Here is a 20849-nt window from a genome sequence, read left to right as displayed (position 1 = left end):
TGGCATGGCTATAGGAATACAATCTTTTTTTCACTTCTCGTCCACATACCTATATTAAGCACAAAAACATACGGGCATGGATATTACATCTACATTTCTTAGCTGTCAGAAACTACAGTAAATTAAACAATAAACTTGCATGTGAAAATAATGATTTTCATGTGCAAACGCCTAACATTGAATGTGGTGTTAAATTGTACTTTATAATCATTAAGCATTAGTATTGTATAAGACACAAAAAAAGAAAATCACCACAGTCTTGGATATTTTCCTAAAGAGAACAAACCAAATTTCACACATGAAATAGGCTTGATTTGAGATAACCCCTGAGTTTTATAGTTAAATAGGCAGCGAGAGAGGTAGGTACTTTGTTGGTCCTGAGAGAAATTCAAGATACCACAAGCATAATATATTTCCAAATCATGTAAACTCTTTCATTTATTTCAAATTGTACAAGGGCAATGGATAAAATGTAGAAAGTGAGAAGTTTTATTGTTCACATGTACAAATACCTGGGTGTCTGGATGTCACGGTCTGAGCTTGTTGGACCCGAGCAGAAAGCCACACTACCAAGGTTGGCTGAATGAAAGTGATTTATTGCTGGGGGGTGAATAATGGCACGGTGGGGGGAAATCCAGGGTGAAGGAGCGGCTGGTGTAGTGGGAGGGTTTTGGCCAGAAACGGGGGGTCCAGGCAGGGGCAGAAGGAGTCCAGGCAGGAGTGGGGGTCCAGGCAGGGGGAAACCGGTGATGACTAGTCTTGGGGAGAGCCGGAGGGGAAGGAGGATGGCGGGGATCCCGGACAGCTGGTCTGTATGGAGGCAGGAGAAAACAAGGCAGGAACTCAAACAGATTTTGTGAGAGGCTAGAGAGCAAACGGAACTACGTGGTTCTTGTTCAACAATCTGGCAGGGAGTGGAAGGATGAGCCGGTTCTTATTGCAGGGGTGATTAATCAGCGTGATGTCTCTCAGCTGTCCGGGAGCCATGGAGGTGGTTGATTGCCTGAGTGGAGTCAGCTGAGAAGCTAGACTCCACTCAGGCACCGAGCTGTAGGGGGAAGAGACAGGGCAGAGGAGCGGATGGGAGACAGCCAGACAGACAGGGCAGAGGAACAGGAGAGGGAGGAAGAACCAGATGGGAAAAGGGTATTGGGGAGGTCAGGTGGGAAGGACGGGGGTGAGAAGGGAGCCGTGACACTGGATTGATGACTCCCTCGATTTCAAGCCACATGTGGAGAATCATGTGAAGAAGCTGAGGCTAAAACCGGCTTTTTAAAAACAACTTGTGTTTTCCCATTAATGCAAAAAAGCGGCTAGTAACTGCGACTTTTTTTTTGTCTGTGTTGAATTATGACGATCTTTTGGATGTGACTACTTCTGCTGAATGTCTTCGAATGGTCACATTGTTCACCATGCTTCTCTGAGGTTTAGTATGAATTATAAAGTGTCAGTGAATCACTGCAAATCATGCTTTCGGTGGGATGTCCTGCTTTAGCCACCAGAAGGATCTGTAGGCTGGTACTTTCATATGCATTTGGCAGACATTCCCAACTACATTTGCTCTTTAACTGCATAGAAAAGTAAAGAAAAGATAAAATGTAAAATGCAATTGTGGTGTCACGTTTTGTTTATAACTGTACACTAAAAATAAATTTACCAAGAACATATTATTTGCATCAGTGACCTGTGCCAAATTCATACTGAGCAGTTCCAATGAAGATGGCTGTAGTTGTTTCTTATTAAATGCCTCTAAACATACAGTGCAATGCAATCTTTCTACTCAGGACAGGAGTAAGAGACATCACTCAACAACAGAATATATTTGGAAATACATTTTTACAAGGCACTCAAGTGAGAACAAGATACCAGACTTTTAACATTTAGTACTCATACCTGGATTCCTCTATAGGCAGGGACATCAAACAATTTCATACACATGGTTTCAGAAGAATGGTTTTATTAAGCAAGACTGAAATAATGACCAGCATACAGGCACAGGCATATATGCATCACGGCGTAGAAAGTACATTACAGAGAGCATAAACTGCCACCGTTGCCGGGCAATTTTCCCCACAGTGAAATATAAGTGGTTTCGAAAAATAAATACCATAAAGCGAAAAGCAAAGATCTTCCTGATCCTTCCTCCCCTGGGGACGAAAGCCTGTCACAGCACGACTTAATGGCTATCTCTTCAAAGTCACTGAAAATACCCAAGCATCATCCTCTCACGCTATGATTGTGTCATCTTCACAGCTTTCTTTCCTGGAACAAGAGATCACATAAATTCATAACACATCAGCCACATGATGAGGGAGATGCTGAAAGCCACTTGAAAAACCTTAATTAAAACTGTCTCCACTACATTACAATGGTTTCAGTACTATATGGTGCTTCTGGAATGAAGTCTGCAAAAAAAAAAGAAAAAAAGTTGTATTTGGCAACGGAGTGATAACTGGAAGCAGTGTCTGCTGGTGTGGATGGCTGAAAGTAAAGAATGCAAAAATGTGCGGTTTTGACAATAAATCAGTGAAGATGTTTAGAGGATGATAACAGAAGAGCTGAGAGGAAATAGGAAAAATGGCAAAGACAGGCAGTGGAAACTACAGGAGCTCTACGCCTTTTAAAGTTGATTATTACTCAAAAAATGACACCAGAGGCCCTATGTGATACTTACGACTTTAAAAGGGGTACTCTTTGGACAATATTCACGGACAAGGGAGAGGACAGCCATCAACCAATAAAATATGCTGAACTATAGAAAGGGTTATTATAGTAAGTGAGATTGAGGAGCCTTTGCATATATTTTCTATTTTTAGAAGAAAAATGAAAGAGAATAGAATATTTTTATTGTCAATTTCTCTATAGATCCAGGACATACAGAGGAACCAAAAAGATGCTTTTCTGTCACCTTTATATTTGTGCCATACATTAAAAAGGATCAAAATACTGCATAAATAAAGCAAAGAAAATGAATAAAATGTATAAAAATCTACCTATGTACACTGGTGGTAGTGCAAAGTAGTTTTATAGATGTTTAAAACTGCCGTATTCTGGAAATTTTACACTTTCTCTAAATCTAAATGATTATTACTGACAGACATTGAGAGAAGTTCAGATCAAAAAATTTTAATTTTGTGAAAGTCAGTGGGGCACTGCTTTATAATTAGGTTAACCTGCATATCCAGGCTCCAGACCAGTTTGAGGCAAGACGAAATTCATATATTATAGCACCGATATCAACCAGTTAAACAAGAAAAGCACTCAGAGAGCACAGTACTCCGCCAAGGCTGCTCATTCCTTGTATCATTTTCACGACTGAGATCTTTAAAAAATCTGTGGATCCAGACTATAAGCTGCATCACTGCCAAAATCTAATCAGGCGGTCTTTGTTTCATTTCTGACCTTCACTGAAAATTTTGTCTGAATCTGTCAATCTGTTTTTGAGTAATGCTGTGAACAGGCAGACAAACCGACGTCGATCGTCATATCTTCAGGCAACCTATTTTATTTTCTATTGTATTACGTCCACTTGAATGATCGGCGCACACTGTAGCATGATGCCTCTCCTCTGTTTTTATGAATGTCAATGTATGTAGTGTCATCCATGTAATAGAATACGATCCTGCCATAGATATGTCCTGCACTAAGTTCCAACTCCTTAGCTAGTTTTCCCCTCTCTGATTAAGGGGGAGCTTTACCTCCAAATATGATAGATTTGGGTGAAAAAGTCAAATTTTAAAAAAGATGATTATCATATACCTAAACATGTATTCTTTTGATTCTATTTGATTGCTTATATAATGAGTCATCATCAATCATAAACTTCAAGTGCCGATTTCTCAAAACTTGATTTTCGGACACGCAGAAACTGCCCCTTAATTTATCTTCTTACGCTTTTGACCAAAACTTCTCATTTTTGGCATGCTGGTAGTATAGGCTATGTAGAATGCACCTATTAGCCATTTTTTTGATAACTTCATTCTATGCTGAGTTATATACGAAAATCTTTGTAGCAATTGTTTCGATTCATTACCATGGTAACCACAGTGAAATATGACAAAATGCCGAATAGGTGCACAGGTCCATACTTAAAGTACTACGTGGTGCATTGGTATCATTTTATGTTAAATATTGCATGAGATTTTGCTTGGGGCAAATACAAGATGCAATTTCGGGTTGCAAAATTCAACAGTATTTAATTTCAATCCAGTTGTTCAAAATGAAAAAAAAAAATGGTTTCACAGTAAAGTTGGTGTTTTGAGGTCTCTAAAAATATACAGGTTGCATACTTTATCTTAAAAAGTGTGTGCAATATGAAACTTTCAACATTGGTCATTTATAGTACTCGGCCGGGTGAAGCTCCCCCTTAACCACTGTAGCTATGGAGGGCATCTCATGAGCTGAGTCGTTGGACTTTTAATTATGTCAGTGATGTAAATCGACCTGCAGGCTGTGGTGACTCACTGAGTCATAGATGTTGTTAGTTTACTGAAGGTTTGTTTCATTCATTCATTCAGCTTTTATTTTAATCCTCGAGAAATCATTCAGTTCAAGCCTTTGTTTACAATGATGTTGAAAGTGTAGTCAACGGGCTAAAAAGACGGCAATCAGCGAGACTACAAAGACAGGAACACAGTTAAAAACAGTCACATTCAGAAGCAGTATAGTCTGTGATCAACAGATACGGCTGCATCAAGCTTTAAGGTTCTCTACAAGATGGACCAACCATGTGCAGCTTCAAAGCTAAAAGCATTTTTACCAACTGGAGTTTAAGTATGTGGGACTTTGAGTGTAAGTCGAAAAGCTATTTTGAAATGAAATTAACAAGGAAGTGATGTATTGTGGCTGCACAGTGGGTCCGTGGTTACCACTGTCGCCTTGAAGATCCCTGGTTCGTGTCTCCGCCTTCCTGGGATCTTTCTGCATGGAGTTTCCATGTTCTCTCTGTGCATGTGTGAGCTTTCTTTGGGTGCTCCAGCTTCCTCCCACAGTCCAAAAATATGCTGAGGTTAATTGATGATTCTAAGGTGTGAATGTGAGTGTGCTAGTTTGTCTCTATATGTAGCACTATGATAGACTGGCAACCTGCCCCCTGCCTTCACCCTGAATCAGCCCCCGGTGACCCTAATGAGGACTAAGTGGTGTATAGATAATGGATGGATGGTGATGTATTGTGCCATGGTGCCAATCAGTGCTTAACAGAAACCAATGTCTGTCTGGCCTCACTGCTAGAGGTGGCCAACCCATTATTTTTATTCACTAAGCAGTGATAAATGGCTGTCACAGGTAATGTGAGGGCTGAGTGGTAAACTAAAATCCAAAGCTTTCGGAGTTGTTGTTATGTTTGCCTCTGAACACACACACTGGCCACACAGGTCACGAACACTCAAAAACGAAAGGCTTCTTCACTAAGCCCAAAGTGTCTATAGCACCCACCAAGAGTGTCTACAGACCAAAGTGCTCTGCGGTACCCACCAACCCAACCACACATACCTACAGACCAAGACACATCAAAATATGTGCAGGTCGTCATCTCCAGAGCCATTAGGTGGAATAGCTGGCAGCTGGTGTTCCAAAGAGACTCTGAAAAGACTCAAAACAGCCACAGCTGAACCCACACATGCAATCATCCCACACTAAAGGCCCAGCAGAAAACCTTTCAGAACCCAGACGACACACCAATACTGGTGGCCGTAACACCGGCAAAAGCCAGTCTCTTGCGTAAAATGCTTAGTTCATCCCTCGAAAGTCAAGTGTACTCTGGAGGGATGCTCTGATGTGGCTAAAGTTTTGATGACAATTATTGTAAATTGTAAGTTACACTTTAGCGTATGTGGGAGATTGATTGCGAAAGACTGGACAAGATTCACATTTACACTTTTACTGTTTGTACTGTAATTTGTTGACGGAGCATGTCATTGTGATACAGAAAGGAAAACAGCACTGCACAGCATAAAGAAAAAAACAAAAGAAGAAAAGTGAACATAGGACAATCTCCTTAGGGAAAACTGTACATGCAGTGTTGTAGGAACTACAGTGCAGTTTTCCTACACCTCCAGAAGTTCTTGTCTGTTGGGCCACAAATTCTCATCCACATCACAAATATCTTCTCTTCCGTCTTTGAGCGATTTCAAAAAACCCTAACCCTTTACACATTTCGCTTCAGTAGAGAAAGTCGAGATTCACCTGGAAGCAATATACCAATTCAGGACAGATTTAGAAAAAATGGAAATGTATAGAAATATCCTTGATGTATTATGACAACTTGTTTAACCATTTAGCATGTAAAGTATTGTGCGATGAACTAATGCCAAAATGTTGTGGAGGGTGAGACTATTCAACAGAGACCCATTATAATACATTTTGATCAGCATGACAAGCAATTAATAATGTAGGAAACAGCAGAGAATTGTAAAGAATCATTTGCATGGATGTACCAAAGCATTTGCAACTTGTTCAAAGAAATGAGAAACTGCTTTTTTGACATGCACAAGTGACAGGATGATGTGAAGATTGAACAGCTAGTTTTGAAATTTTTAATTCTGATCTGAGAAATGTACCAAAGCGACTGAGAAAAACTGTAATGGAATTTCCCATTCGTGAGATCTTTTCTAAAATTCACTGATTTAAGGAATATATCGAGTGACTTCTAACACAGTCTTATTCACCTGAAGGCTAAAGCATGGTGCATTCTTTTTGCAGCTTAAACGATTCATAGAGCCAGATAAAATCTGGCTTCTTCTCCCTCCTAATTCTTATGGCAGTTGGCACAAAATATTATCATGTATTACTGGCCCCAGTTTTAGTAGAGTGTGGCTTCAGGATCAACATGTTTCTGTTGCTAAAACCAGAAGTAGAAGAAGAACAGAATCTACCGTTCAAAAGTTTGGGGTCACTTAGAAACCTCCTTGTTTTTGATAGAAAAACCTGTTTTGTCAATGAAGATAACAATGAAAATGAATCAGAAATACAGTCTAGACATTGTTAATGTGGTAAATGACTATTCTAGTTGGAAACGGCTGATATTTAATGGAATATCTCCATAGGGGTACAGAGGAACATTTCCATCAACCATCACTCCTGTGTGCTAATGCTACATTGTGTTAGCTGATGGTGCTGAAAGGCTAATTGGTGATTAGAAAACCCTTGTGCAGTTATGTTAGCACATGAATGAAAGTGTGAGTTTTCATGGAAAACATGAAATTGCCTGAGTGACCCCCAATTTTTGAACGGTAGTGTATGTGTTAAGGGCAGAGTTTTTTATTGGATTGTGTTAATGCATTCTGATAACTTCACCAGCTCAGATTATACCCTTCAGTTTTCAAGATAAAGGAGTTATGCTGCTTCATGAGGTTTGTGGAACCAAACTCAATACTGAAAAACACATACTTGCTTGAGAATCAGCTGATTGGTGAATTAATTCCTCAATCAATGTGTTTATTAGCTCCTTTTTTCCTGTGAAAAACTGTCCTGTTGTCAAATGGACCTGCTGTTTGACAAATTGAGCCTAAATTCACAGGAGTCAATAAGACGAATGTTGTAATTCTGAAAGCATGAACTGAACAAAAAAAAAAAAGATTTGTTTGTTTCGTGCAAGTCAGCTCTGTACTTGCTTTGGTGAAAGTTACCACTGTTTAATTAAGTTGGCAAAAGTTCAGTATTCGTGTTGGAACAGACAATGATCACTTTATAACCTCAACCTTCATTTTTACTACAAAATAACCTCACAGTGTGTGAAGATAGCAGACAAGAGCGAAGCCTGGAAGAACTAATAAAGAGATCGTTATCTTTCAGCAAAACCCATTAGATCAGCAGATTCGAGGCGAGAGTGTCTGGGATATAGTTGTGCAGATTACAGAGCGAGTCCTTCATTATCTGATTTGGAACCCGAAAAAACAAACATGAGAAACCTACAATGTTCAGAATGGCTGTGATGTACGACCACGCCAGCTAAAATAAACACGAGGATGAGCGAAAACTCAGACACCACAAAGGAGGAGCTTCCCTTTAGCAATGCGTGTGTTTCTACCTCACACGCATTCTCTAAACTGGATGCAGAAAATCTTTTTATAACTCACACGGAATGCACTTTGATGGAAGAACTAAAGAGGCAACTGTGTGAAAATACTTTGAGGTTTTTGCATACAAAGTCTTAATTACAGTGCATCAGCCAAATGTCTTTAGAGTCTTAAAAGTGAAAGAATTAAATACAAAATGTAGAAATATACCCCTATGGATGAGAGATTATGGAGTGTTAAAGCACTGTTATTAGGTTAATGAGCCATCAATGCAGAAGTAGAATTTTTTTCATTTAAATGACTTCATTAACGGATCGTCCTAATGATCCAAGAAAATTTTGGGGTCAGGAGTCAATTGCTGGAAGAAAGGAGAAGAAATCACAGCGTTTGCTACAAAAATTGTGTTACTCTGTCTTATTTAGTCTTTTTCCCGATAACATTGCACAAGTTTTTTACAATTTTGGATCTAAAATAGTCATTTAAAGAAGCCAAGTGAGAAGTTTTTGAATAATTTTTCCCAAAAAATTGCAGAAAAAAGATGTGATAGATAGATAGATAGATAGATAGATAGATAGATAGATAGATAGATAGATAGATAGATAGATAGATAGATAGATAGATAGATAGATAGACAGATAGATAGATAGATAGATAGATAGATAGATAGATAGATAGATAGATAGATAGATAGATGTGTAATTATTGTGCAAATCATATTAACCAAAGGAATACAGTGTTTACAATAAAAAGAGTATTAAAAAGTCTAAGTACAATAGATAGCACAGGTAGCATAAAAAGAAGTACTCAAGTAAATATAGTTGTAAATATAATGATGCAACATTGCCCCCATGTTGTGCACATACTGTACATTTATATATGGGAGTGCACAAAAAACCCTCACAACTATTTCATTGATGCATTTCATTTCTACATTATGTTTAGGTTGAGCCTCACTCTATTTCTGCTGTGTATAAGAGAGTGCTTTATGATGTATGTTTTCTCCAGTGTTTGCTGGAAGCAGCTGAAACCCCTGAACTAGTCATCGTGTGTCAACACATACATGACCACAAAGAACAACTTGAATGGAATTCGAGAAAGAGTATTATAGTATATGCTATGCGGTCTGATGTCCCGCCATCATATGTACCTTCACTATTCAAATAATCAGATCACTAAGAAGTATCTAACAGCCTCTCTCTATTTCTTTAGTTTATGTTGAAGCCAAACTAAGTGAGACTTCTCTGTCATATCATTACATGCTTATGTCAGCTTCCTGCCGTCTCCTTTTTTTCAAAGTTTGGTTTTAGGGCAGTAAAGATGGGCAGGCATGTGTGCTTAGCATACTTGCACAGCATGTAATTAAGTACAACAGGGGCCCCAACCCTACATACCTCCTTGTTTTTTTTTAGTTTTGACATGTAGGGATTACTTCAAAGACACCGCTGTGCACGTTTCGCTGGATGTGATTGGCTATTACAGGATATTCCGGTATATATATATGGCGTCCTTGTGAGAAATGAAGTAGATTGCTTCCCATCTCTGAGGAGAAACGTCTTCACTTTTACTCCGCGCTGATAAAAAGGTGAGATGGATTTTCATTTTGCTGTGGACAGACTTAGTTCTGCAGAAGATTTTACTCTATGTTTGCAACACAGTCTTGCAAATTATGTTGTCTTAATTTTAAGCATTAAAAATCTTTTCACGTATAAGAGAAAAAATGTTTTTTGTTATCCCATATATGATTATCTCTCCGTAGAAAAGCCACAATGAAGCTGTTTGTGTTCTTGATGTGCCTCGTGGTCACAGTCTTGGCTGCACCTGTAAGTTGTGCCTAATGTTATGTATTCTTCAGTCTGCCGGCTGATCCCACTTTAGACATTTAAACACTGTTCTTTAGGGCACTAAAAAACCTGTTGGTGTTTGCTCACTTCCCTTTCTTAAACTGTAGGTTCCAGAGAGTGAAAGCAATGAGGTAAGAGGGCTTATTGGAAAAAATAAAACTGTCCTGTGAAGTTTTGGATCTGTCTGCCGCTGCATGTTATGGCATGTTTTTGTCATGTCAACAGTTGCATACTGTGATAGCGGTCTGACAGAGAGAGGATAATTGGCTTAATTGCTGAACATGTCTGGGGATGTCTGGTATGTATTTAGCAGGTTGCAGCGCATGCTAATGAGGCCCTCAGGTGGATGGAGATGTACAGGCTGTACCAGCAGCAGGTAGCGGGGGTTCATTGGTACTTCACTGAGATAGATATCAGATAGCAGGCAGTCATCATAGTCATAATCATAAATTTGTATTTTACAGGGACTAGTGGGAAACCCCTTCCTCCCTGCTGCTGATGCTCCTGTAAGTTTAATATAGATTCTAACATGACTCTAGTTGTTCGATGAGAACTAACAACAACTAAACTAGAATTCTGTAAGTTTGCATGTTACTTATTAATGGATTATTCATTTGTTTAGGTTGATTCTGCCGCAGCTGCAGTGGTGAGTATAAACCCAGCATCACAACCTCTCATCTCTCAAAACTGTCAAAGGCGCTTGAGTTAAAATGATTTTCTTTCGTGCAGGTGGACGCTGCACCAGCCCAGCCAGCTGATGTCGCCCCCGCAGCTCCCGTCCCTGTGGGAGACGCCTCAGAGGAGGAGGCCGAGGTGAGCAGACGTCTCCATTTCATGAACTGAATCTTGTTTTTACAGTCAACAGAAACAAATGTTTGTCGGCAATTTTCTCCAGATATTTGCTCAATGTAATCCTGCTCAGTCATGTAAGATCTTATCTCTATGACTGTATTCATGGTGCCACTGGTGTAAAATTAAAGAGGAGCGTACAGTAGGAGGTTATTTACAAAGTGCTGACAGAATTAGTTGAGAAAAACATGGGTGGAGGGTACTTGTAAAAACAGGCAGGAAGCAGAAAATTAGCAGTCATGTGTTCGGAAGTAGCAGCGGCGGCATTTTGCCAACGGCAACTTTCAGTGTGGAGTTCTCCCTAAAAAAAGACCCCCAGTGTGCTTGTGTCTCCACAACAAATTTAGGACATACATGGCAACCCGCTCTATAAAGAAAGACAGATAATCACCCACTATGCTGACTGTTTTGCAGAACTTCATTTTAGACCAGTGGGCACTTTAAACAGTGGTCATTTCACCTTGTCATAGAAGGGAAGCATGAGTGTAACAGATAATAGCTCTGTTCCAATTCGTCCTGACAGTGTGACAACATAAACACCACCAGGGCCCTACAACCAAAGCAGCTCAACAGATTTCCATCAATAATGATGGCTTTTCTTATCCCTGGAACAGGATGGAAACCCTGCCCCCAAAGCTGCAGCCGGCGCTGCTGCTGCTGCTGCCCCCCTGAACTCTGATGAGGAGGAGGAGGCCGAGGAGGTGGAGGCAGCTGAGGCCGAGCCGGCTGTGGTTGAGGCAGCACCAGCAGACCCTGCAGCCGACCCTGCAGCAGCTGTGGAGCCGGCGGTGGTTGACGTCCCCGTAGATGCTGCTGCTGTCGACGCTGCTGCCGTTGATGTGCCTCCTGTTGATGTGGTTCCTGTTGATGTGGTTCCTGTGGATGTGGCTCCTGTCGACGTTGCCCCCGAGGTGGTCGTTGATGTCCCCGTCGCTGCCGATGTCCCAGCTGCTGTTGACGCTCCTCTGGCCGCTGATACTCCCACGACAGGAGGGGCAGCAGATCCTGCTCCTCTGTAGTTATCTTCCTCTTATTATAGCCTAGACGTGCTCCTTGATAAGCAGTTAGAACAGTAGCAGGAAAGTGTCATGGGTGATGTAGTCGTAGTGCAAATGCACGAAAGGCTGTGGGGTATTGCAAAGAAACCAGGGGGAAAAAAATCTGAAAAAATGTAACACTATATGTAAAGTGAAACAACCACAGCATGTTTTCAGGCCACCATTGGACTATTGAAACTGCTGTTTTGGATTATTTTTTCTGTCTTTGAATAAAATCCGTTTTCACAATTCTGTACTTGAAAGTCTGTTGTGACTGTTCTGTTATAAAATTTCACAAAATGACATGATTGAGTGGTTAAGTTAAGCCTCCATGTTTTCATTTTCTTCTTTGTATTCTCTATAGCTGGGAAGACCTTGTGCCAAAATATTTTTGTATCCTTACATATTTTGTGCACAAGATTCATATCTTTCTTGTGTATAAGACAAAAGAATCATCTGACTCGCACACATAATGTCACATAATGTGGAGTGCTGGTGCCTGGGACTTCGGTTGCTAGCCAACACTGTTAGTGTTGCTATTTTGAAATGAAATTAACAAGAAAGTGATGTATTGTAGTTGCACAGTGGTTAGCACTGTCACCTTGAAAATCCCTGGTTCGTGTCCTGGCCTGGGCCTGGGATCTTTCTGTGTGGAGTTTGCACGTTTTCCCTGTGCATGCATGGGCTTTCTTCAGTTTCTCCAGCAACATAGTTCTGTATTTTTTATATATTTTGTGCACAACATTCATATCTTCCTTGTGTATAAGACAAAAGAATCATCAGTCAGGACTCGCGCACATAATGTCACAAACATTTTTCTTACACCAAAACTATTTAATTATTCAAAAATAAAGCTCATTTATCTCCCTAAACATACTTTAGTTCCAACACAAGCTGTGAAATTTGTTGTCATGAAAGTGCAACCACAACATCCGCCAACAGGGAGAGCCACTGATCCACGGGATCTCTGCAGTAACCTGCATCAGGCAGGAGGATCTCTTTCAACACGTAGCTCATCACTGACGGGGGTTCGGCTTCCATTTCACTCTCATAATTGTTATTCATTTAAAAGGAACCTGATCCACCTGATCTGAAATCTGTTCTAGCTGGCAGGTTCTAATAGGATCAGAGCGGGATATGGCTGAGAGTGCTGACTGAGCAGAGGAGGCCTCTGTGTGTGCAAGACTAAATCCTCTGCTGTTCCGCAAGTGGACAGGAAAATTACAGCTTGTCGCCAATAAAAATAAAAAAATCCGAAGTGCCAACACAAAATGGTCCTCAGTGTTGCAGACCCTCACTAGCAGGTTAACTGAGGGTTATCCAAACTTCGCTTAAACGTATCTCATCTCTCACTGGAGCTGTCAAATAAGCAGGATGAGTGACTTTGCCTCCCCTCAGCCAAGTCTAATCCACAAATCCTCGTCAGGGTCACAGAGACTCTATGACACAGTTAGATAGGCTCAGTGCAAACAGGTGTCAGTTGCCTAGCTACATTTTGAAGTTATTTTAATTAAAACTCAATGGTTGAGACAATTAAACTGGGGATACTGTGAGACGGTAGCGTCTAAATCTTACAAAAGAAGACAACGAAATTACACTAGGATCAAAGGAAAATGGACTTGACATTACATTGAGAAGTGGAAAAGGTAAGTTTAACTATATAAAACTGGACCAACCATTCATCATTGCACTGCAAGATATTTCTGTAGAATCATGTGCTTCTGCAGCTAATTTACTCAGTCATTTCTCAAATCGTCAACTGTGATATTAGACTAAAAATACAGTGACTGTAACATCAAATGAATGTTTTCATACTTCACACATCACTGGACATGTCACATGTGCTGCTCTGCATCATTTAACATGTCTGACCAAGGAAAATATTTAAGTAAATGAAATGGATTAAAACTTTTGACCGAACAGATACCAATAAAGGATCTAATGTCCTTTGATTTGATTCACTGAGCTGGATACGTTTGAGAACACAACGCAGTTTGCTGTTGTGGAACGAGCAGTGCTTTAGTTTCAAAGAGCTTCGGTCGACTGCAACTGAACTCTTTGATTCTTCATCTGTCATCCAAGAGGCTTCTTCAGTTCAGACTGCCTGATGAGGAGTCCCAGATTTAGGTCACTCCAAACTCACTTAACATTTTCAGATTACCACGACCCGGACGACATGCGTTCAGTGCTGTGACTAACAGCGATCTAATTTTGTTCGATGAAATAGTCAGAACTGTTATTCACACATTCCCAGAGACCAAAGTTGTGTTGTTTTGCAACAGGGTGAAACTCATGACAAAAAGCTGTTAATTTTTTGCAGTTTTTGCTCTTTCAAAATGACTTCAGTGATTAATCGCTTGTCAAAATAATTGCCGTTTCAGCTCTGAATGTGCATAATTGGAGGGCCAATTATATCTCCCACCATCTATTCTAGTCCGGAGTTGTTATCCTTGAATTACTTTTGCAGGGTAAACTGCAGATCTGCTGCAATGACCACCCTTCCTCACCTCAACCTGCCGCCTCACCCTGCACCACAACTCTCCTCGGACAGCGAGGAGCTCAGCGAGGATGACCTGTAAGAAACACTTCACAGACACGCTTAATGTGAATTCAAACAGAGCGTTCACAGCACATTAATGAGAAATAGCAAGCAAAGACTTGTCAGTTAATCAACTTTATGTGTTTTGCTCCAGAAGTGCACCTCAATCAAATCCTCATCATGCGGGGAATATGAATAACAGCAATAACAATGAAGAGTAAGTACAATTTGGAGTCACGAGGAGATAAGTGAAGCTCTTGTAAATCAATGTCTCTTTGATGTGTCCTAAGCCATTTCAGTAAGCCTGTTAAATGTGTTAATTAATCCCTTTCCAGAGAGAAAAAGAAAAAAAGGAAAAAGGAGAAGAAAGATAAGAAAGAAAAGAAGGAGAAAAAAGAGTAATTCATTTGTATTCAAACCTTTTCCTGAATGCTGTATTCAAAGAACAGTTGGTGCTCAGTGTTATAAAACGTATTCATGCACATTACAGAAAGCAGGAGAAAGAGACCAAGGAAAAGGAAGAAAAGGAAGCAAAAGAAAAAGAGGAAAAAGAAAAAGAAGCTAAAGAAAAAGAAGCTAAAGAAAAGAAGCAAAGGAAAAGGAAGCGAAGGAGAAAGAAGCAAAGGAGAAAGAGAAAAACAAGTAAGTACATCATTTTAAAAAACCTCTTCAAGAGATGTTTTTGAAAAGCTGCATGCCTTCAGGAATTTATTCTCTCATTCTGTCTTTGCACAGGCCTAAAGAACTATTTGTCATTAATCCTGCTGGAAATTTGTACTACAACTGGCTCTTCTTCATCACAATGCCAGTCATGTACAACTGGACCATGATCATAGCAAGGTGACGGTGACTCTTTCAACACAGCCAGACGTTCTTATCATTTCACTCTGCCACGTCAGATTCACTTGTTACAGCAGAGCCACTTTAGCAGCAGCTTGACTGTGTGAAGAGAAATAGATTTGTTGTTTCAAAAGCAGAGTGGCAAGTTCTTTGATATAACTAGAAATCAAAGCAACACTGAAAGCTTTTTGTTGTGCAATTTCTGGACTGGGTATGTGGGTGAAAGCAGCAGCAGCACAATGGAGGAGGGTGGTAAAGGTGCAATATTCAATTACTGCTCCGTGTCTTTTCGTGCGAACAGGGCTTGCTTTGAGGAGCTACAGCACAACTACATCATCTATTGGGTGTTTCTGGACTACACCTCGGACATTATCTACCTGGCTGATATGTTCTTCAGAACAAGAACAGGTGAAAAACCAACATGGGCCTCCCATTCTGAGGAAACACATAAAGACTCTTGGGAAAGAAGTTCTTATTTTGTGTTAAAGCAACACTTAACAGTCCCATATTTACGTTGATAATGTTATTGATCAATGTACTGTGATTATTCCTCCCAGTCAAACTGAGTGTGAAAAGAATCCCTTCATGGAATTACATCATAGGAAGCGACATCTAGGTCACACATGATTAAAATTATTTTTTTGTGTGTTATTGACACCATCAAACAGGAAGTGTGAGGCTAAAACGAGTGCAACTTTGGAGGATACACACTTTATTTGACCAGCTCATGATGCTAAAAACTAACATTAACTCTACTGAACTCATGTTAGAGAGGACAGATGTAGTATGAACAGGAGGAACAATAACCGTCACCAAAACAGAGTGTGCACTACTGTTCCAAAGTTTGGGGTTGCTTAGAAATGTCCTTATTTTTTTGTAAGAAAAGCTGTTTTTTTTCAATGAAGATAACATTAAATTAGTCCAGAAATCCAGTCTAGACATTGTTAATGTGTTTCAATGGAATATCTCCATAGGGGTACAGAGGAACATTTCCAGCAACCATCACTCTTGTGTTCTAATGCTACATTGTGTTAGCTAATGGTGTTGAAAGGCTCATTGATGATTAGAAAACCCTTGTGCAGTTATGTTAGCACATGAATAAAAGTGAGTGTGAGTTTTCAGGATAACATGAAATTGTCTGGGTGACCCCAAACTTTTGAACAGTAGTGTACATGTGAGAATAATTTTAAGGAAAACTTAAAAATGACAACTTACCCAGATAGCAAACTATGGGTGAATCAATGTTGAATCTATGTTGAGACCTAACGTCGAAATTATACAGAAAGCGCAAGGTTGATAAAATGTTGAGTCAACGTTTGCTTACATAGATTACATGTTTGCAAACATAGATTCAACATTAATTAAACATTGACCTGTCAAACATTTTAATTAAACCAAAATACAACGTAGATTCAATGGTATCTTTTAAACACAAACTTCAATGTTGACAAAATGTTGTTGAATCAACGTTGATCCAACCATCAGTCTTCAACCGTAACCAAAATTCAACCTTCTTAACCCTAATTCAACATTGATTTAACATCTTTTGCTATCTGGGTAAAGTGTGATTTATGGTTGAAAAGCAAACGTTGACTCAACATTTTATCAACCTTGCGCTTTCTGTATAATTTCGACGTTAGGTCTCAACATAGATTCAACATTGATTCACCCATAGTTTGCTATCTGGGTATCCTTTACTGTAAGTTGTCACTTTACAGTGTTAATAAAAAGTGTTCTCTGGTCATTGGTTTGTTCTTTTACAATTATGAATAACATAAATAATTTGAACACCAGTCCACATAAAATAAATACTAATTATAATGCAAGAACAATTCAGACATGAAATGCATGAGTGTTAACGCTGGCTTATGAGTCGCAAATTGCTATTGATAACGCCAACAGTTCCTCTAAAAGTTACCTAATTTGCATATTGTATATACATATTTACATAACTTGAATCAGAGTGATGATCTCATGGTGTGCAATCAAGAGTTGAATGTAGCGAGGATGAAGCATCCGCTTGCGTGGTTTTTAATTCCATGCTGCCTCTTATTATATATACTATGCTTTGTACCTCTTTCGTTGCAGGTTACCTTGAACAAGGCCTGATGGTGAAAGACGAGAAGCTGCTTCGGGATCGCTACATCAGCAGCTTCCAGTTTCGTCTTGACGTCGTCTCCATGTTGCCCACTGACTTCCTCTATTTCTTCCTCGGCATCGACTACCCAGAGATCCGCATCAACAAGTTGCTGAGAATCGGCCGTATGATGGAGTTCTTCACGAGAACAGAGACGAAAACCAACTATCCCAACATCTTCCGCATTGGGAACCTAATCATGTACATCCTCATTATCATCCACTGGAATGCCTGCTTCTACTTCTCGTTCTCCAAATCTATCGGTTTTGGTGCCGATGACTGGGTTTACCCAGCTCTGGATGATCCTGACGAGCCTGACTTTGGGCTGCCCATGAGAAAGTACGCTTTCAGCCTCTACTGGTCCACACTGACCCTGACCACCATTGGAGAAACTCCACCACCAGCTCTGGACTCAGAATTTTTCTTCCATGTTGCGGACTTTTTGGTAGGAGTGTTGATTTTTGCTACCATCGTGGGAAACATTGCCACCATGATTTCCAATATGAATGCTGCCCAAGCCCAGTTTCAGGCCCGCATTGACAACATCAAGCAGTACATGCAGGTACACAAACTTTCTACTTTTTCTGAAAAATCAGTATCAAGAGTTACTATTGCACAATCATCTGGCCTTTGATTATTCTTTTAATGCTCTTGCTTTTCTTTTCACGTCCAGGTTCGAAAGGTTAGTAAGGATCTTGAGCTGCGAGTCATCAAGTGGTTTGACTATCTGTGGAATAACGGCAAGGCGCAGGATGAAAGAGAGGTGCTTAGGTATCTTCCAGACAAGCTAAAAGCGGAAATAGCCATCCAAGTTCATATGGACACGTTGAAGAAAGTTCGTATTTTTGCAGACTGTGAAGCTGGCCTGCTGATCGAGCTCGTGCTCAAACTCCGGCCGCAGGTGTTCAGCCCCGGAGACTACATCTGCAAGAAGGGTGACATTGGACGTGAGATGTATATTATCAAAGATGGAAAACTCGCAGTTGTCGCCGATGATGGTGTCACACAGTTTGTTGTATTGGGAAGTGGCAGCTATTTTGGTGAGATCAGTATCCTCAATATTAAAGGCAGCAAAGCAGGAAACAGGCGGACAGCCAACATTCGCAGCATCGGATACTCAGACCTATTCTGCCTGTCAAAGGATGACTTAATGGAATCACTGACAGAGTATCCAGATGCCAAAAGCATGCTGGAGGAGAAGGGTCGGCAGATCCTGCTGAAAGATGGTCTGATCGAATTGGACCCAGCAAACATCAAGCCTGAGGCCAAAGAGCTGGAGGTGAAGGTCAACATCTTGTATAACACGATAGAGCTGATGCAGTTTAAGCTTAAGAAGATTCTGGGAAATTACAAGAACACCGACAAAGCTCTGAGACATCGCATTGCAGATCTGGAGCGACTGACAGGAGAAGAGGTGGAGGAAGAGGATGAGGAGGAAGAAGTGAAAAGGGAAGAAAAACCTGAGGAAGGGGAGAAAAAAGAAGAGGAAAAAGAGGAAGAGAAAAAGGAGGAGGAAGAGGAAAAGGGTGAGATGAAAAAGGAAGAGGAGGAAAAAGGAGAGGAGGAACGAAAGGAAGAAGATAAAGCGGATGAAGCAAAAGATGAAGAAATAAAAGGGGAATGAAAATGAGGGAATTACAGAGGAAGAACAAAAAAATGAAAACTAAACCCATAGTTTCTGCAACAGAACTAGCTCTTTTCTATGTAGCTGTAATAGAATCTTCATCACAAAGATTTTTTTTGTCACTGGACTTGCTTCTTGAATGACTCACAGACTAGAAACAGACTGAAACACCTCATCCAACCCGTCCTAAAAAGGTGTCGCCATTGTGTATATATATGTACATTGTAAAATATAAATATGGGACAAATGTTGCCAATGATAATATTGACATTCAATTCAAATAAAATATTGGGTTCAGTTGTCCTACTCACTTTGATGTTAATGACTACATACTGTGTGCTATTCCAAACGCTGCAGTAACATTGTTGTCCACATGGGGATAGCAAAAAGCCAGGATTTACAGGCAATCACTTGGAGCATAGTATGTCTACAGATCATGTAACCTAGGAGGCTGAAATACACTTCACAAACTATTAGAACAATCACTTAGGATGTTTGGAATAGATGGAAGTTTTAAGGCAAGGCGGTGTATTTCTATTTTAAATTTTAGGAATAGTGACAGCTCAAAATGCTTTACAAAATACCAAAATGAAAAATTAAGACTAGAGAAAAACATAAAAATCAATATTTCGGTGTTTTGGCTGGAGCTGCCGCAATTGCATTTTCAACAACTTGTAGTAAGAGTGTACATCGGAGAAAGTCTACTCTAATAGTTTTCAACTCTTTTCGCTATTATAATAAAGTAATGCCTACTTGTGACCCCGTCGTCACAGGCTGCGGTCATTGGAAGAACCTGAAATGTTAGTGGTTCAACCAAAGAATGAGCTTTCCTCCACCAGTTGTCATTCAAAAGGGTCTTTCAGAGGCACAAGGAGGCAAAAATGTGCTCTGCTTCCTCTGAATAATACAGTATCTGACGACAGTTGTCTTGGGAACAGCACCCACTTGTTCGTGTCAGGAATCAGAATGTAAAATGTAAAGGTTATAAGGTGATTTCAGGGCAAAAAAGAAGGAAATCATATGTTCTGATACAAATTTTGGTCTTCCAAATTGGGACACTAATGTTTGATATTCTGATGAAATAATAGATATGTCCAGTGTTTAGGCTGTGAAGAATAACTGCAATTAAACCATCTTAGTTGGTGGAACAAGCAGCAACTCAGCACCGACATTTTTAAAGCAGTCACAAGCCTAAAAGTCCAGGAATCAATCTTGCAATTTCCTTTAAATGAATGAATTCTGAATTAACTTAAGATTGGAGACTGTTCTGCCAAGAAAATCAGTCATCTAAGCAAGTGGCCCATATGGAATGAAATATGTTCACATTCAAGTGCACTAGGAGCTATTTTTATTCATAATTGTTCCTAGGTGGAAGCAAAAGAGAAAGAGGTGTTGGAGACTACACAATAATAGAAAACTGCTATGTGTTTCCTACCATCATTTACCATTGGTTTAATATTTATGTGATTACTGCATGACAGCAACCACAGGTGTAATATTGTATGATAATGGAAACGGGAGGTTGATTTTAACATTGTAATTTTAGGTAAAATGCATGGTTTACCTTTAGCCAAGCAGTTTTTGTGCTGAATAAAACTACAAAAATAGTGTTGGCATATTATATAATTGCTTTGTCTTTCAAGTGAGATTTGTAACAGTTTGAGGACGTCTGCCACACCTACAGATTTAATTTATTACTTAGCAACTGTCTTTCACATCAAAGTAAAGAAAATGTGCTCTTCAATCCAATAACGTGCATAAGCTTTACCTTTGAAAGGTTGGCAAGAACATCTGTGTACAGCTGCAGAGCTCCTTTCCCTTAGCAGTTTGTGTTCACACCAAAATCAATCACTGCTGCAGTAAAAATGACTGTCCTTGAGTAGCTGTGTTTCCATCATATATGTGGATATTTAAGTGCTAGTGAAAACTGCAATAAGATAATATAAGATCAGATCAGATCAGAT

General features: G+C 39.9%; 2 protein-coding genes across 5 annotated transcripts; both read left to right on the top strand.

Annotated features, from left to right (window-relative positions):
• The first annotated feature begins 9485 nt into the window (after positions 1-9485).
• On the top strand, positions 9486-12001 carry enam (enamelin). 2 transcript variants are annotated; one of them, XM_022210200.2, is made up of 8 exons: positions 9486-9600; positions 9775-9838; positions 9967-9990; positions 10170-10235; positions 10324-10365; positions 10482-10505; positions 10589-10672; positions 11323-12001. In XM_022210200.2, exons 2-8 carry the CDS (start codon positions 9785-9787, stop codon positions 11725-11727), a joined length of 699 nt encoding a protein of 232 aa, XP_022065892.1. In that variant the 5' UTR covers positions 9486-9600; positions 9775-9784; the 3' UTR covers positions 11728-12001. The 2 variants fall into 2 exon arrangements, with proteins under 2 accessions (XP_022065892.1, XP_051801745.1); XM_051945785.1 differs by lacking the exons at positions 10170-10235; positions 10324-10365.
• A 1210-nt stretch (positions 12002-13211) lies between these two features.
• cnga1a (cyclic nucleotide gated channel subunit alpha 1a) lies at positions 13212-19195 on the top strand. Of its 3 annotated transcripts, none has more exons than XM_051945784.1 (8): positions 13212-13391; positions 14213-14320; positions 14439-14501; positions 14775-14930; positions 15020-15124; positions 15426-15532; positions 17213-17823; positions 17935-19195. In XM_051945784.1, exons 2-8 carry the CDS (start codon positions 14235-14237, stop codon positions 18883-18885), a joined length of 2079 nt encoding a protein of 692 aa, XP_051801744.1. In that variant the 5' UTR covers positions 13212-13391; positions 14213-14234; the 3' UTR covers positions 18886-19195. The 3 variants fall into 3 exon arrangements, with proteins under 3 accessions (XP_051801744.1, XP_051801743.1, XP_022065893.2); XM_051945783.1 differs by having other exon boundaries at positions 14439-14682; positions 14775-14926; XM_022210201.2 differs by lacking the exons at positions 13212-13391; positions 14213-14320; positions 14439-14501 and having other exon boundaries at positions 14700-14926.
• The last annotated feature ends 1654 nt before the right edge of the window (positions 19196-20849 follow it).

Source organism: Acanthochromis polyacanthus, chromosome 3 (assembly GCF_021347895.1).
Source record: "Acanthochromis polyacanthus isolate Apoly-LR-REF ecotype Palm Island chromosome 3, KAUST_Apoly_ChrSc, whole genome shotgun sequence".
Classification (NCBI taxonomy): Eukaryota; Metazoa; Chordata; class Actinopteri; family Pomacentridae; genus Acanthochromis; species Acanthochromis polyacanthus.
The sequence above is the reverse complement of the archived record's forward strand: the minus strand, read 5'-3'. Positions and strand labels throughout refer to the sequence as shown.